At 54.9% G+C, this 17,689-nt stretch overlaps 1 protein-coding gene across 8 annotated transcripts in view; it reads left to right on the forward strand.

The window, feature by feature from the left end:
- NINL (ninein like) overlaps positions 1-17,689 on the forward strand; it is a 114,610-nt gene that overhangs the window by 68,892 nt on the left and 28,029 nt on the right. For 5 of the 8 annotated variants that reach the window (XM_061125990.1, XM_061125991.1, XM_061125989.1 and 2 more), the window contains 9 exons: positions 3,739-3,911; positions 4,408-4,492; positions 7,112-7,302; positions 7,940-8,092; positions 9,576-9,743; positions 11,253-11,389; positions 12,610-12,750; positions 16,494-16,668; positions 17,476-17,586. In XM_061125990.1, coding sequence (XP_060981973.1) covers positions 3,739-3,911; positions 4,408-4,492; positions 7,112-7,302; positions 7,940-8,092; positions 9,576-9,743; positions 11,253-11,389; positions 12,610-12,750; positions 16,494-16,668; positions 17,476-17,586 — 1,334 coding nt within the window. Of the gene's footprint in view, positions 1-1,193; positions 1,275-3,738; positions 3,912-4,407; positions 4,493-7,111; positions 7,303-7,939; positions 8,093-9,575; positions 9,744-11,252; positions 11,390-12,609; positions 12,751-16,493; positions 16,669-17,475; positions 17,587-17,689 lie in introns of those variants that run through there. The other 3 variants (XM_061125996.1, XM_061125993.1, XM_061125995.1) reach the window with 3 other exon arrangements.

Consider the following 17,689-nt stretch of genomic DNA (forward strand, 5'->3'; position numbering starts at 1 on the left):
GGAGGAAGACCAAATTCATATTTATTATAAGTCACAATCTCCCAAATGTCAGGTAATATCTAGTGCTGTTCTTACAGTGAAGGGTGTAGACAAGCTAAAGTGGGTGTGGAGAGGTGGAAGAATTTGATCATCAAAAGCGCAGTGCAGGTGTAAAGTGCTGGCCAGGCTGAGAGACTGGTGGGGCAAGCAGGATGCCACCAGTTGAGGCAGCTGTCTGCCTGTCTTCTGTCTCAGATGATAGTGATCTGTACTCCTCGGACTTGTTAGAGTCCTGGTTTCCAGTGGGGCCAGTGGAACAAAGGTAATATTTCAAAACTAGCGAAGGAGGGCTTTAATACTGGTCAGGAGGTGAAGGGAGAATTCTGGAGGGAGGCCCGCTTGGAGGTATGGACTGTGGGTACAGTGGGAAGGTTATGGCAGACGTGCTCTCTAGAAGATGCGCCAGCTCCTTGGTTGGCAGCGCCTGCTGTGCTCTGGCTGGTTGACTGGTCGGGGCTGCATCTGAGGAGTACTGGGAGGGAGAGTGCAGGGGCCAGCGGGTCCCTCCCTCCCCCACGGGGCAGGAGTTCAAGGTGTCTGACCCGCACAGGCCCCTGGTCTGCTCCCACACCCCAGGAGGGGCCTTGGTCGGGAGCAGGTGCATGACTGGGGCAGCGGGTGCCATTGGGAGATTTGGGGCTTATGTACCTTCCATGTAGATTCCAGTGAGTCCCCCAGCGCCCCCCACCCCTGAAATCCTATGGTTGATCGTTCCCATTACTCAGGTGAGGTTTTCTAGTCTGGAGCTAGGCCCTTGGGGAAGCACTTGCGACCTCCCCTGGGGCTGAAATCGGTTGGTGTCCCACCGCCCCCTGCTGGAGCCACGTGGGAGCTCTGACCTGGGGGAGAGGGGGCTGATGGGGCAGGAGTCTGATAAGGGGGCGGAGTCTGATAAGGGGGTGGAGTCTGCCCTGGGGGAGGAGTCTGACAGGGGAGAGGAGCCTGACTGGGGACGAGCCTGACTGGAGAGTTGTCTGCTAAGGGGGTGGGGCGTGACGGGGTGGGGGGCGGCGCCGAGGGAGTCTGACCAGGGGAGGAGTCAGCTTGTCAGCGGCCGCCCTGGGACCTCAAGGGTTTGGTCATTGGTTGCTTTGTCTCAGGTTTCTCTTCCCTGAGGTGGGAAGAAGGCCACTTGCCTTTCCCGACTTGGGGTGTGATCGTGTGACCCTGGGCATGAAGGTGCCCGAGAAAGGCCACGCCCGTGTCATCGCTCCCTTTTCTGTGCTGGAACTCCTGTGAGTCCTCAACTTGTGTCCTCTTCGTGACTGGTGCTTTTCTCTGCCAACCCCCGTTTAGTTTTGTGTTGTTTTTCTCTTCTTTGAATTTTCAGAGCTTTCCTTAATTACCCAGTCAGCTGGTGGGTCAGTCATAGGCCTGCCTGAGGTGGCTCGGCCAGGGCTGGTGCACACGGGCAGCCCCTGTTGTGAGAGTCCAGTGAGCGCTGCCCCCGCCCTCCGGGGGTGTGTGCTTCCCACGAGGGCCACCCTCACGATCTCCTCCATGGACTTCACCCCTGCTTCCCCGGCCAATCCACAGCATCCCTCTCTCCGGCTTTCTAATCTGCCTGCTGGTCCTTCCCAGCGACTCATGCCACGATTAGAAACATGTGCTTTGATGCTCCAGGAATGTTCATGGCATCCTGGGGCCAAATGGCTGGGGTTTTGAAGAACATTCTGCTTCTCAGTCGTTCTTCTTCAGTGAAGGCCATCACAGAACACATACCCAAGTATTTTTGTTGGTTTCTTTTTTTTTTTGGCTTGTTTAATCTTTTGGCCACGCCTCTCAGCATGGTGAGATATTATTTCCCTGACTGGGGGATTGAACCTTTGCCCCCAGCATTGGCAGCGCAGAGTCCCAACCACTGGACCACCTGGGAGATCCTAAACCAATGCATTTTTAACTTGCAGAGTTTGGCATTCTGCTCCTATGAATAAATATTCACACACAGGAAACACAAGGCTCGGTTGACCTTGTGGTCTGCCGGCCATCTGGGCAGTGGGTGGGGACTGGCCGTGACCCCCAGAGCTTCACACTGAGAGGCCAAAACTCTGTGCTCTGTGGGTGGTGAGACGCTGCCCCCTCCTGGCCTGATTTGCCACATGGACACACTTTTCTGGAGGCTCATTTCCCTCTGGTGGAGGGAGGAGGTGACACTTTCGTAGAACATTTATGAACTGGTCCTAATGTGTGTGATTTATGGGCATGTCGTTGCTCTGAGGAAAGTGCTGAGAAACCGAAACAAGGAAGAATGGGGTACCATATCAAGGGCAGGGGGGCCTCTGGACGCGGACTGGGGAATATCAGGAGGGGAGAGGCAGGAGCCCAGTCAAGCCAAGGGCACAGACGTGGTGGGGGTCACGACCTCTGGTGAGCGGCGAGTGGCTGAGCCCCAGGCGGGGGTCCGCGTGCTGTCAGGCGCACCTGGTTTCCTGAGTGTGTCCCCGCTGCCCACTCCCAGCTGACATGGCCTTTCTCTTCCCGCTGTTCCCCGCTCAGCAACCAGCCACAGCCTGTGTGTAGAGAGAAACCAGAGCAGGTGCGGAGCCTGCATGCAGGCCCCTGCTCCCTGCGTGGGGTGCTCAAGCCTCCCATTTGCTCCCTGTCAGTGGGAACGGCTCCTCCTCTCCAGCAGCCCCGGGAGTTCCCACATGGGGAGAGTGTACAGGGCCGGACCCTGCCCATGATAACCTCACAGGGTCCAGGAACATGGTCATCCTGCCCTAGATGTCCTCTGTCACATGGAACTCGGCATCTTCCTCCCAAGACTCCTTCCTTGTCCTCAGTTTCTGTGCGTCGCTGGCATCACTGTTTCTCCTGGAGGCCCGGTTGGACCCAGCCTCCTCCTCTGATGCTCCCATGGTCAGGGGCTGCGGGCCAGTTTCCGGTGAAGAGGAGAGAGACGAGGTGGTAGTTAGTCCCTGGGAATATGACCCACCTGTGTCAAACGGTCTGTTTTCCTGGCCTGGCCTTACTTCCTGGGACCCTATGCCTTTCTCTCCAATTGGCCCCTTCTGATTCCTTCCCTTAGAACCCGTGTTCACTCCTGGTCACAGCCCAGGCCGCACCCCCACTCCCCAGTCTCTCTGGCTACTCAGGTGCCTGCAGAGACAGTGTCATTTCTTCTCTTCCTGCGGAGTCCCCATTGCTCCACAGATGTGGGCAGGTAAGGAGGGAAGAAGGAAGTGCAGGGATGTATTAGGGCTTAAGGGAGCCTCGTGAATCCTTAGCTGAAGTCCACACCTGCCTCTGCCCCTGACTTTAGACTCATGCGGAGTCTGAGCCTGCCTGGCTGTGCTGAGGTCCTTGCCCTTTGTGTCCTGTCCAGGTGGGGTGCTGTATTAAGGTGGGGTCAGATGGGTGGGAAATGACCTTCTGGTCTCTAGAGCACTTGGATTATTGGAAGGTTATTTCTTTGTATAAAATGCTAGATTTTTTTTATTAGTTTTCTATCATATAACAAAAGCATATTTTGCTTGGAAACACTGAAGCAACACTGAGCGTTTAGGATGGAAAGTCCTGTCTCCCAGCCTAGCTTTCTCAGCCCCAGCCTCACGTTGGCCGGCCATTCCCTGTGTTCTTCTGGCGTTTTCTGTCTGTCCCTGAGAGCCACATCGCACCTCTGAATCTGCATCTTCATAAGCACAAGTGGGCCCAGGGTCTGTTTTAAAGAGCCCCACACAACTCCCATTTTCTTTCCAGCTGCCTCCCATGCCGTGCCTCCAAAGTACATGAGCGGCTCTAAGTGGTACGGCCGTCGGAGCCAGCCCGAGCCCTGTGGCGCTGCAGGTGGAGCCCCAGGTTTACCGGAGCAGCCAGTCAGACCCAGTGTGAGGAGCCAGCTCTGCCGCTCCGCGTCCCTGGAAAGCGTGGAGGTGGGTGGAACCCCCCTGGGCACCTCCCCCAGTCACTGCTCACATGACATGACACAGGAGGATGGGAGAGGGCATCTCATCGCTGGAAGAGGGGCTATTTGGGGACCTCATTCGGTTTTTAGGTGTCTCTGGGTCTCTCTGTCTGCAGGGCAGCTTTGGCCACAGAGCATCCTCTTTCAGAAACGGGGGCCGTGGGGCATCCCCTTCACTACCACCCTCTCCTGGCCCTTCAGGAGGAGGGAAGGTTATTCGGCTGAGGGCAGAAAAAGCAGGTGTGCCACAGCCACGGTCATCCATGTCCAGCACTTGGACCAAGGCTCACCCTGCAGAACTTGGCGGACTCGTGATGGATGCCTCCAGGGCCCACACTGAGACTCCTTGAGGTGTCCACTGTGGGATCCTTTGGGCCTTCGTGTCAGAAAGGACATCCACGGGGCAGATCCACCCTCTGCGGGGTAATCATGGGTGATGTCCTTCTCTTTCTTATTTTCCACAGAGTCTCAAGTCTGATGAAGAAGCCGACAGTGCGAAGGAGCCTCAGAATGAATTTTTTGAAGCCCAAGGTAAAGCCTGGCCTTGTGGTGAGTGCCCCCTTTGGTCAGTGCTGGGCTGTCAGACAGCAGGCTGCCAGAGAAGGAGAGTTTCTTGGGAGGTGCCCAGTGTGGGTGGTCTCTCTGGCCTGCACTTCTCCTGGGTGGTCCTAGCTCTGAGATTGCTGAGGTCAGACCCTTGGGCAGGGGCCGCTGGCTAAGAGAGCAGGTAGTTGGTTGGCTAGGGTCACAGTGATCCTCGCAACCAGCCGGCATGGGCCAGGGGACTCCTTCCTAATGTGCCAGGCCTGGGCCAGCAGCCTCCGCACTCACCAGAGGCCCTGACTGTGCCCCAAGTGGAGGGCGAGACGTGGCTCTGGTCCTGGGAGCCTGGCGGAGCTCCCGGAAGGCAGTCACAGGTGTGCTCAGCAACGCTGGGTGCACCAGCACGTGGGTGTGCGGGCTCCTTAAGGACGCCTCTCACCAGAGTGAGTCACAGGGCAGAATGTGCAGGACCACGGCTCCAGCGGGAGGCCAGAACTGACCTGGGGCTTCTCCTGAGTGAGAGGTCTGCACTGGTCCTGAGCACCGTCCAGACTGTGGTCCTCAGGGCCGAGGCTGGTGTTGGCTCAGCGCTGAGGGTGGGGACGTCAGGCGAATGATCTACGTGTCTGTGCTACTGGATGAAGCAGATGGACCTCTTTGTGTCGGAAAATCACTTCCTAAATTAACTGGACTCAGAGTAAATGTAGGGGATGAGAGGAAGGGCTCTGGCAAAGTTATTCACTGAGTGATTTTGGGCTCTCTGCCCAGAGACTGCTTGGGGTTCTTCTTTCCATCCAGGTTAGAACTGACACTCATGCACAGACTTACTCAGAGGACGTACTCACCTTGTCTGCCCGCCCTGAGAACACACCCTGGTGTCAGAATTCTTTTTACCTTTTTTTGGTTCCTGCCTTTGTTTATTTATTTAATTTTTAATTTAAAATGTATTTATTTGGCTGTCAGGTCTCAGCTGTACCCTGCAGGATCTTCATACATCATTTGGGACCTTTCATCGCAGTGCACAGGTTTCTCTCTAGTTGCAGGGCACAGGCTTAGTTGCTCCACGGCACGTGGAATCTGAGTTCCCTGAGCAAGGATCGAACCCGAGTCCCCTGCATTGCAAAGTAGATTCTTAACCACGGGACCATCAGAGAAGTCCAAGTTTTTCCATTTTTACCTAGAATGTTCAGATGTTTTAAGCCGGAAGGGGTCTTGGAAGTGGCCCTCCCCTTGTGTTTTCCTCAAGCCTATATACAGCATCATTCATAAGCAAGGAGGCCTAGCATTCCTCAGGAAAGGACTTTCTGATTATTAGTTGGGTTATCACAGTAAATGCCAAGATGACTCCTCTCTGGAGAGCTCCAGACCACTGACCGAGAGCCGGGGTCTGGTCAGGTGCAGGGGACCCTCGTCCTGTGTCGGGCAGGGTGGTGCAGTCTGGGCATTGAGGGAGCTCTGCTTTGAAGCCTTGCTTATCTCAAGAGAGCTGTTTGTGGGCACCCCAAGGTCTATCCTCTCCCAAAGGGTGTTTCTCTGGCCAAGCTTCAGAAACCTCAGTAAGCCACCTGGCTAACCTAGAAAGGCTATGAAACCTGGCCGTCTGTCACCCGGACTCGCTGCTGAGTCTGCATCTTAAAGACACTTATGGCTCCTGATGTGAGGTGGTATGGAAACAGCCCACCTGGGGGCATTTTTGCTGGGGGGAACAAAAGAAAATAGATAACACTCAACCTGCATCCAAACTACCCTTTGGTGCTAAGTTCCTGTTTACAGGAGATATTAGGGATGGAGGTCCAGGAGGATGGGGAATGGGGGGTGGGTGGGAGGTGATCCAGCAACTCTGGGGGAGTAACCACACACACAGGGAGGATTCTGCATTGATGCTGAGTTGAAGAGATCAGCTGTTGGGAGACTTGGGAGAGAACTGGGACGTTGTTGTTGGGTTGTAGGGCTATTGTCACACTGGGGTCAGGAGTGCATACGAAACACTCAGGGGTAAGAACATGGCAGCTGGGATTTGCCTTCACATACTTGGGCCAGGGACTTCTATGGTGATTTATTGTCTAGGAGTCTGCACTCCCATTGCAGGGGGCCCAGGTTCCATCCCTTGTCTGAGAACTAGAGCCCCCATGCTATAACTGAGAGTTTGCATTCCATGACTAAAAAGATCTCACCTGCAACAACCAAGACCCAGAGCAGCCAAATAAATATTGGAAAATCAAAAAATACACGGGGAAGAACAAGCGTGTAGATGAAGCCGGGGCGAAAGGCAAGGGACAGGGTCATTGGCCTTTGTTGGACTGTGCTCTTTGCTTTGGGCAGATGTGAAGAGCTTCTAGACATTAATTTTTTAAACCTGGACTTTTTATTTTAAGCACAAACCTTGTAGGCGTGCTCCCAGTGCCACAGCTTCTGTAGGCTCCCTTCAGAAAATGCCTTCCCCACATGAAGCAGAGTCCCCCTCTTACTGTGAAATTTTGCATAGAATTAAATTGGAAGAATTGCACGGTGAGCCCCGTGTAGCCACCATCGGAAGCTTGACTCTCCCATGTGTCTGTCTGCCCATCTGTCAGTCCATCTGATTTCAGAGTGAAGTACCGCCTTGGTGTGTTTCCCCTGCTTCAGGCCAGCTACCAGCCTGGGGTTCCGCGGCCTTTGGGAGCCCTCGGAAACCCCGCAGCCTCTCCTTCGACACCCTCGAGAGCCGGGTCCGGGGCCTCTGGGAAGAGCTGGGTGTGGGCAGCAGCGGCCACCTCACAGAGCAGGAGCTGGCCCTGGTCTGCCAGACCATCGGGCTCCATGGCCTGGCGAAGGAGGTGAGAGGGGATGGGACGGACCGCCCCGAAGGGCTGGGTGTTTGAGGCTGGTACTGGGCCTGGAAAGCCCCTTCAGCCTCAGCCCCTGATTCAGTTGTCACTGTCCAGCCTAAAATCCTGTGCTGAGTCCCGGGGCTTGTGCCGAGGGTCCGTCTCGGGCCACCTTCACACAGGACGCTCCTCTGCCTGGAGCTCTCTCCCCTCTCTGGCCTCCCTAGGCCTACCGCCCAGCCCGTGGGTGGTGCCCATAGCCTCTGGCTGTGCCCCCCGGCAGCTGTGTTCAGCCCTTCCCTCCTTCAGGGCCCAGGGGAGGAGGGGGCAGTGTGATGGGAAAGGCCCCACCTTGCTGACCCTGAATTGCTGGGATTCTGTACACGCATGTTCCATACACACATGTCCCAGCAGACTCCCTCACAGCGGACTCGGGGTGGGTGTTTGGGAGATGCGGGATGCTCAGGTGACCATTCACAGCTGGTGGAAACTGACCAGGCATGTGGATTTCACAAGCCACAGCCAGGAAGCCAGTGCTCCAATAGCAAGCTGCCTGCTTGGGGAGGGTGGGCATCGAGACTGGGCAGGGTGGTAAAGGCTGCTCGGGAGCAGCCTCTGAGCCGATGCCTGAGGCGCCTTTATTTAGGAACTTGAAGACCTGTTCAACAAGCTGGACCAAGATGGGGACGGCAGAGTGAGTCTGGAGGAGTTCCAGCTTGGCCTGTTCAATCATGGGTCCCCTCGACCGCTGGAGCTGGCCCCGCTCGTCAAAGTCAGCCGGTCCGGGTCTCATTACCAGGTAAGGTGGGGCCATTAACTCCTGAAGCCCAGGGTGACTGCCGTCACTCTCCTGAAGACCTGAGCTCTCTGCCTGGTCCCCAGAGTGGGTGCTGCGAGGCGGTCGGAGTGACCTGACTTGACATCACTTCTGCCTGGCTGTGCGCCACTGGTGAGCTGCTCGCCTTCTCTGTGCCTCACGTTCCTCATCTGTACAGTGGACGCACCTCACAGGGGTCTTACGTGGATTCCCTGGGGTACACTGCGTTCCACCCAGAGCACCCGGTGTCTCCTCCCTGGAGGGCAGAGTCACTATCAGGGCCATGCCTTCCCCGGGATTAACCCTCCAGGCTCACCTGGAGCTGTGTTCTCCCCGTCACATTGTACTGATTTTCATCCTGCACGAAGCCAGCCAGAGGCAAGCAGATTTTCTTTACACTGTGATGTTGGCCGGTACATTCGGTTCATCTCTGTCTCGGGGTGGTCAGGGCCCCTTCTCCCACCGCAGGGCACAGATGTCCTGGGGAGTCTTGCTGCCTCCTCTTTGGCAACGTGGCTGATCCTGTAGTTTGTAGTTTGTGGGCGGCGGTGCAGGAACAGTGGCCTTGTTCTCTGCTGGGCTGGGCGTGGCCAAGAATCAGGTTTCTGCCCCTGAAGCCACTGAGACAGGGAAGGAGTCAGGGGTAGTGAGGACAGTGACGGGCCACCTGAGGGCAGGGACCGCATGGTGCCCAGAGCCCGTAGAGGGCAGGGACGGCATGGTGCCCAGAGCCCGCGGAGGAGGGCTCCTCCCAGGGGCCTCGGCCCCTTGTCCCTTCCCAGGAAGCACTGACGTGGCAACGGGGCCACATCCTGTGCGTGTGGACACCGGTGTGGGGCCTCGCACAACTGACCGAGGTTCTCCTGCTCCATCAGGGGAGCCCCTGGGTCTGGTGGTCCGGGGACACCAGCTGCAGAGAGGAGGGGGCCGCTGCTCCTCCTTGTTCTGGTCCCAACAGCAAATGCGTGTCCCAGGGCCCTCCCTGGGGCGGGAAGCACAGCTTCCTGGCCTCACCTCAGCCTCACCCATCAGCTTTCCGGCTGAGGGATTTTTCTGCCCTTGTCTCCGGCCCTGAATCCTGAGGACACATGCCCTCCGCTCAGGCCGCCCCGCCTCTTCTGAAGCCCATCTTGGGTTTCTCTGCAGAGACTGGGTTTCCCTCAGCTGGCGTGTGCCTTCCCAGGCCCACCTTCTGGGAGGACAGGCGGGAAGCCATTGCTTGTTGAGAGAGAAGTTCCCTCGGGTGGCCCCGCATGTGCGTCCCCCCGCACGGCCTCAGGCAGACGGCCCTGAGCCCTGTGCTCTGGTCGTCTCCGTCGAGCCTGCAGTCCCCGCAGGTCCTCCTGGCACCCTGTTCCCTGCAGCAGGAGTCAGGGGGAGGCCGCACCTGCCAAGCACAGGTGGTGAGGTCACAGAAGGTGCGTGAGGAGGCCGCGGTCCTCACGGCGCTGGTCCCTGCGTGCAGGTCCCGGAGGAGAGTGTCGGCCAGACCACCACGTCATCCCTCGTGTCTGTGTGCTCAGGTCCCCGCCTCTTCTGCAGCGTGGATGACGGCAGCGGGTTCGCCTTCCCGGAGCAGATCATCTCCTTGTGGGCCCAGGAGGGCGTTCACAATGGCAGGGAGGTCTTGCAGGTGGGGGCCAGTCATGCAGCTGACTCAGCAGAGGTGTTTGGGCGGGGGCATGGGTGGAGCCGCTGCCCATGAGGGCGGCTGGACAGAGAACCTCGCAGACACAGGCCCCATAGAGGGAAGGCCCGTCATCCTCACTCTTTGCTTTATTTTTTGATATCAGTATGTAGGACATCTTAACTTAAAAGCATAATAAGTAAACAGTAGAAAAAGCCCACAGCCTGAAACAAATCCCTTAGAGGGTAGGTTTCAGTATCTCAGACTCACCCCGCAGTGCGTGTTGGCCTCCGAGCCGATCCTCGGTCCTGGAAAATAGGAGGGCATCTTAGTGACTGCAGCACGTGGGCGTAGACACCAGGAGACAGCGCCCACATGTGTCACGCGGTTTTTCTAATCTGGAAGCTGTTGCCCAAACCCCTGTGTCCTCTGCGCCCACTGTGATTTCATTGCTGAGAAGCATGTTCTCAGCATGTTGTGGAGGCAGCTTCCAGGTCGCTCCACACGCTTTAGCGTCCTGTCATTTTTCTCCGAGAACTCTAGGGGCCATGGAGAAGTGTGGAGATTCAAGTCCCCGTCTCCCGGTTTACAGGAAGGGCTTCCCCGTGGGCCCTGCCCCACCTGTGTGTCTGCAATTTGTGGTCACAAGCACCAATCACTGAGAGAGCAGCCCCGGCACCAGTGTTATCGCTAGGCCGCCAGCAGGCGCATGGGCATTCCTGGCCTGCTCTTTTTCTTATTGTGGTAAAATATAGAAAGCAGATTTTCCTTCTTTCAACTTTACCTTCCCCAGTCCCGAGGGGAAATGGCTGTGACTTTCAGAAATACTTGGCTGTGGCTCATCACTCTAGCAATCATGTTTCCACCAACAGAACCGGCATTGTTCCTATATCTGTTTGTGCTGTTTAGAGATATATTAAGGATTCTTTGTGTCTGACATGGCAAGAACTCAACTCAAACTGGCTTGGGCAAGAGGAGGACATCAGGGGTCTTTGTGATCAGTTGGGGAAGAAGTAGGATGTTTAGGCTTGGGGGTCCTGGCTCTGGGGGTTGTCAGGACTCTACTGGCCTCTTGGTCTTGGCTTCAGGTCTAGCACCCTCGCGCTGCTCCCCAGGACCCCGTGGTCTATACAACACTTGATTTGACAGAGACAAAGTCCTTCTCCAGCCTCCCTGTCAGTCCCCAAAGTCCTCAGCTTGCATATGCCCCCTTCTCTGTCTGTCCCTTTGTCCAAGCAGGGGACCTCTGTCCAGCCTGAGTCATGCCCATCTCCGAGGCAGGGAGAGTGAGGGGAGGACCTATATGTTGACAGTGGGAGGGGGACCTCAGTGTAGACAGGGACCTGGGGAGAGGGACCCCAAAGGGATGGGAGCAGGGGAGAGGCTCCACTCAAGAGGTGGAGACTTTGCAGACAGAAAAGGAAGGTACTAGGACAATGAAGTCTGGCCTGTGGGAGCCACAGGTGTCCAGAGGCCCACTCATCCTGCCTGTCCGATGGGCCTTGCTATTTTCAGAGCCTTGACTTCAGTGTGGACGAGAAGGTGAACCTTTTGGAGCTGAACTGGGCCCTGGAGAATGAGCTCATGATGGTGGACGGGGCCACCCAGCAGGCAGCCTTGGCCTGCTACCGCCAGGAGCTGAGCTTCTGCCAGTAAGAGCCCCGCTGGGGGGTGGGTGTGGGGTGCCACTGGCCAGGCTGGCCTCCTCGCCCAGGGCGCGGGCAGCCAGCAGGATGAGAAAGGGTGCTTCCAGCACTGTCACAAACCACGGCATGACGATTGGCCCAAGAATGCGTTCCATTTTAATTGGATTTGGCTCCAGTTGAGCTGGATATTCAGGCTATCCATCTACTGAGCCGGTTGGCATAGAGATTGTTATTGTGTTTTTATTGATACTCTGAAGCTACAGAAAAGGTTGGCAGTAATTCCAGTCTCCGTCCTCACGACTTTGCATCTCGTTAGGTACCAACAGATGAGACCTCTGACATCAGGCAACTCTGCAGAGGGGCCCAGAGGAAGACTGCTTTGGGAGGATGAGGAAGGGAGACAAGCTTGGTGCTTCTCCAGTGGGAGAAACAGGCACCAGGATAGCCGGTGCACTGAGCCTCAGGCAGGGCCTGGGGTGACCAGACAAAGACAGGCTTCGCTTCTGCTCTGGGCAATTCCCTGGCACTTACTCAGGTGCCAGGCTACAGGTGGCAAGGCTGTGACCAGGCAGGATCATGGGTGGCCAGCCTTCTCCCCTTCATGCGTCCAGTCCCAGGTTAGGTGCTGGGGATCCCTGGGCCTGAGGCCCAGCTGCAGGCAAGAGGGAGTGTGGATAATTTCCCACCTCTTCTAAGGCCATCTGGAGGGGTGAACACTGCACGCACCAGGCTTGAACCTTTGGTTCAGAAACCTGCTAGAAGCCCCATTGCAAGCCAGTTGGCTTCTTGCTGTATTTACTTCTGTAAAATAGACTCAATAACTGCAGAAACCATCCTGGTAGGAGGAGGGTCAGGCTTCCCAGGTGGCCCTAGTGGTAAAGAACCCTCTTGCCAATGCTAGTGCAACCTGATTGCCAATGTAAGAGGCATGAGAGATGCAAGTTCGATTCCGGTGTCAGGAAGATCCCCTGGAGGAGGGCATGAGAGCCCACTCTATTATTCCTGCCTGGAGAATCCCATGGACAGATTAGCCTGGAGGGCTACAGTCCATAGGATTGCATAGAATCAGACACAACTGCAGTGACTTGGCATGCACGCACAGGAGGTGGGTGAGAGCCCAGCACCAGCCACTGCTCAGCACTCTTAGGCCAGCTGAGTTTGTTCCTTCAGACCAGCTCGCTAGGCCCAGAGCAGTGTTCCCAGTGATCCCTCCCTCCTTTCCGCAGGGAGCAGGTGGAGCAGATGGCCAGGGAGCGAGATAAGGCGAGACAAGACCTGGAGAAAGCTGAGCAGAGGAACCTGGAGTTTGTGAAGGAGACGGACGACCTCCACTCCGCCCTGGAGCAGCTCGCGGAGGAGAAGGTCAGGTAGGTTCTCTTGGGGTCCTGGGCCAGGGCGGATGGTGGACAGATCAGAGGAAAGCATTTCTGACCTATGAAAGTCTTCCCATGTCTCTCAACGTGCCACTTGCCTCCCTGTGGTTCTTTGCCGTGGCTGCATCGGCCCCATCTCAGACAGGGTAGGTGCCGGGTCCCCCTGGACACACACGGGGCTGTGCACTGTGGGGCTCCGTGGGCTCTCCGCTGGGGAGCAGCCTGACTGCACACGCCCTTCCTCTGCGGCCAGTGCTGCCCTCTCCAAGTGCCCACAAGCTGATGGCAACTTATTTCAGGCCACCAATAGGAGAGCTGAGAATGGATTTGCATTGGTCTCAGCCTGGTTCACCTGATTCTCCCGACCACCCCGAAGGGACTTGGTGAAGTTCTTTCTGCATCAGAGAACCGGAGACTTGTTATCTCCATCCAGGAATCTGGTTGGGGGACACAAGGCCTCGAGGGCCATATGGGTGTTTGGATTTTGCTCCATGAGTAACACGGTATCAGCGGTACATTTTTAGAAATAGCATTTGTAGTTGTGTTAGATTACTCTAATAGAAAAGTATTAAGGGATACATATTCATTGTAGAAAACTTAGAAAATACACTTACAAGGAAAACTAAAAGCAAATATTTCACGTCCACAGAGGTTATCACTCCCAACGTTTTCTTTAGTCCCTCGCTTCTTTCTGTGCACGTGGTCACGTTCAGAGAGGTGTCATTGGTGTCGTGTTGCATATACTTTCTGATGGCCACAAAGCACCCGTCATGAGGCTCTGGCATATGTTACTGCACCTTCCCCTTTCAAGAGGGAAGTGATATGATCAAGTGTGTAAAACTCGCCCCAAGATCTGCAGGCTGTTAGGTTAATCACGCTCATCAAACTGTTTCCCTGAGTGACAGCTGCCCTTGTGCCCCAAAGCTCTGTGGTGAGTCTGAGGGAGGCCGAGCCAATCATTTCTGGTTCCGATCACAATCCATTGATTGTGGACCCAGCCAGGCTCTGTGAAATAAGAGTTCCCACTCGTCATCAGTCTGGATACACTGGGTTGGAGAATCCTGTTAAGCAGCTGTTTTAGTGATGCTGTTGTTCAGTCACTCAGTCATGTCCGAGTCTCTGTGACCCCACGGACTGCAGCACACAAGGCTTCCCTGTTCTCTACCATCTCCTGGAGTTTGGTCAAACTCATGTCCATTGAGTCAGTGATGCCATCCAACCATCTTGTCCTCTGTCATCCCCTTCTCCTCCTGCCTTCCATCTTTCCCAGCATCAGGATCTTTTCCAGTGAGTTGGCTCTTGACATTAGGTGGCCAAAGTATTGGAGCTTCAGCTTCAGCATCAGTCCTTCCAATGAATATTCAGGACTGATTTCCTGTAGGATGGACTGGTTGGATGTCCTTGTTATCCAAGGGACTCTCAAGCATCTTCTCCAACACCACAGTTCAAAAGCATCAATTCTTTGGCACTCAGCTTTCTTTATGGTCCAACTCTCGAATCCATGCATGACTAGTGGAAAAACCATAGCTTTGACTAGATGGACCTTTGTCAGCAAAGTGATGTCTCTGTTTCTAATATGTTATCTAGGTTGGTCATAGCTTTTCTTACAAAGATCAAGCATCATTTAATTTCATGGCTTTGCAGTCACCATGTGCAGTAATTTTGGAGCCCAAGAAAATAAAGTCTGTCACTCTTTCCATTGTTGCCCTATCTGTTTGCCATGAAGTGACGGGACTGGATGCCATGATGTTAGTTTTCTGAATGTTGAGTTTTAAGCCAGCTTTTTCACTGTTCTCTTTCACTTTCATCAAGAGGTTCTTTAGTTCCTCTTTGCTTTCTGCCATAAAGATTGTGTCATCCGCATATCTGAGGTTATTGATTTTTCTCCTGGCAATCTTGCTTCCATCTTGTGCTTCATCCAGCCTGGCATTTCACATGATGTACTCTTGATATAAGTTAAACAAGCAGGGTGACAATATACAGCGTTGACATACTCCTTTCCCAATTGCAAACCAGTCTATTGTTCCATGTCTAGTTCTCACTTTTGCTTCTTGAAACCTGCATACTGGTTTCACAGGGGGTAGGTAAGCTGGCTTGGTATTCCCATCTCTCTAAGAATTTTGCAGTTTGTTGTGGTCTATACAGTCAGTGGCTTTAGTATAGTCAATGAAACAGAAGTATATGTTTTTTGTGGAATTCTCTAGTTTTTTCTGTGACCCAGTGGATGTTGGCAATTTGATCTCTGGTTCCTCTGCCTTTTCTAAATCCAGCGTGTACATCTGGAAGTTCTCGGTTCACATACTGTAGAAGCCTAGCTTGAATGATTTTGAGCATTACTTTGCTTGCATGTGAAATAAATGCAGTTGTTGTGGTAGTTTGAACATTCTTTGGGATTGAAACACAGGAAAATAAAATCTGTCAATGCTTCCACTTTTTCTTTTTCTATTTGCCATGAAGTGATGGGACCGGATGCTGTGATCTTAGTTTTTTGAATGTTGAGTTTCAAGCCAACTTTTCACTCTCCTCTTTCACCCTCGTCAAGAGGCTCTTTTGTTCCTTTTTGCTTTCTCCCGTTAGAGTGGTATCATCTGTGTATCTGAGGTTGTTGATATTTCTCCCGGCATTTTGCGTGATATGTTCTAAATATAAGTTAAATAAGCAAGGTGACAACATACAGCCTCGATGTACTCCTTTCCCAATTTTGAACTAGTCCGTTGTTCCATGTCCAGTTCTGTTGCTTCTTGACCCACATACAGGTTTCTCAGGAGGCAGGTGAGGTGGTCTGATATTCCCAGCTCTTGAAGAATTTTCCACAGTTTATTGTGATCTACATAGTCAAAGACTTTTAACTTAGTCAATGAAGCAGAAGTAGATGTTTTTCTGGAATTCTCTTGCTTTTTCTATGATCCAGTGGATGTTTGCAGTTTGATCTCTAGGTCCTCTGCCTTTTCTAAATCCACTTTGTAAGTCTGGAAGTTCTTGGTTTATGTACTGTTGAAGCCTAGCTTGAAGGGTTTTGAGCATCACCTTGCTAACATGTGGAATATATGCAACTGTGTGATAGTGTGAACTTTCTTTAGCATTGCCCTCCTTTGGGATTAAAATGAAATTTGACCTTTTCCAGTCCTGTGGCCATTGCTGAGTTTTCCAAATTTGCTGGCATACTGAGTGCAGCACTTCAAGAGCATCATCTTTTAGGATTTTAAATAGCTCAGCTCCACTAGCTTTAGTGAGAAAGCTAAGGTTTGGCACTGTTTTCCCTGCTGATTGGAATGGTTGTTGCAAAAGATCACTGCAGCGTCTGAGGGGAAGGGCCCCCGCCCTATCTGTCTGCCTTGGGATTTGCTGTGTGCTGGTTTTCCAAGGCTTGTGGTGGAGGCTGGGTTCTCTGCGCCTTCAGGGCCAAGGGCCCTGATGCTGCCTTATTTACTGATGCATTTTTTGATGACGTGGAGAAGGTTGAATGACCAAGAGGTGCCAGAGACCCACCCAGAGGTCACCTGCTAGCTTGCCCCATGGGTCACGGGACCCGCTGGCTCCCTTGTCTGTGTGGGGCAAGGGGGGCAGTTCATGAGGCCTCCACTGCCGCACAATACGGCTGCTCACCCGTCTATCAGGTTGGAATAATCGAGTCCCCAATGCCAAGGCCGAGTCCGCTGACGGGAGACCTTGGGGAGGGAGAGGCGCAGGTGGTGCCCCCGGGGAGCCCGATGCATCGTGAGCCGTGTGCCTTGCAGACGCCTGGAGCAGGGATACCAGGGGAGGCTGAGCCTCCTGCGGTCCGAGGTGGAGGTGGAACGCGAGCTGTTCTGGGAGCAGGCTCGGCTGCAGAGGGCCAGACTGGAGGAGGACCTGCGGCGCCTGCAGGCGGAGGAGACCGGCCTGCGCGAGAAGCTGACCCTGGCCCTGAAGGTAGGGGGGTTCAGGGTGCTGTGGGGTGCCTCCTCAGGGCCCCCCTCCCGAAAAGAGGGAGGCTATATTGCCTGGGGGGTCCCTCCTCCACAACCACCCCTTCCTGGGCCAGGACTGAACCCTCCCCGCGGCCCTGGGGGCTTGACGCTAAAGGACGTTTTCTGCAACCACAGAGAGAGCCCATTTCTCAGCCGAAGCGGAAGCATCCTGGCTTCTCCAGGAGAGTCCAGGCCTCCTCTGCAGCCGTGTGGGCCGCAGGATGGGGGCCCCGGGGCTCTCGGCTCTGGGTCAGCGGCTGCCCCCCTGGGACCAGAGCACTCGACCAAAGACAAAAGCGTCACCCGCCCCCAGCCGTGGCTGTGTGACCCGGATCGGGGGTACTCTTTGGGGCTGTGGAGAGCGTCCCTGACCTGTGCCCCGCCTGTGTTCGCTTCCAGGGAGGTGGCCCCGGCCCCACCTGCTTCTCCTTCCCTGACTCGGGACTGTGGTTTCTGTCCTCACCTGCCCTGCCTCCCTCGCCTCCCTCCCCTAGAGGAGAAGCCGGGCCTGCCTTCTGACAGTTTCCTGTGTCTGCGGACACCGCCTTCCATCCGGGGGACTCCTGGGCTGTTGCAGTGCAGCTTCAAATACGTCCTTTCAAAGATGGCTCGGGACGGGTTGTCACCGCCTTCCACTCGTGCTGCTTATGACCTTGTCGAGAGCTCAGGCGGGCGGGAGAGTCTCCCCCAGGGCTCCTGCTCCAGAGCCCTGCCTCTGGCTCCCTCCTCCATCCCCAGAGCTGGCCAACCACTGACCTGTGTCTCGTAGGAAAATAGTCGATTGCAGAAGGAGATGACTGAAGTCGTGGAGAAGCTCTCAGACTCAGAGAAGCTAGTCCTGAAGCTGCAGAATGACCTGGAGTTTGTGTTGAAGGACAAGGCAAGTCCTCTTGCTGACTCTGAGTCCCCAGAGAAGCGCCTGTGCGTGCTGGGTGAAGGGCATCAGGGTCTTGATGGAGAATACACAGGAGACGGAATTGGGT

The sequence above is a fragment of the Dama dama genome, chromosome 23 (genome assembly GCF_033118175.1).
Source record: "Dama dama isolate Ldn47 chromosome 23, ASM3311817v1, whole genome shotgun sequence".
NCBI classification, from domain to species: domain Eukaryota; kingdom Metazoa; phylum Chordata; class Mammalia; order Artiodactyla; family Cervidae; genus Dama; species Dama dama.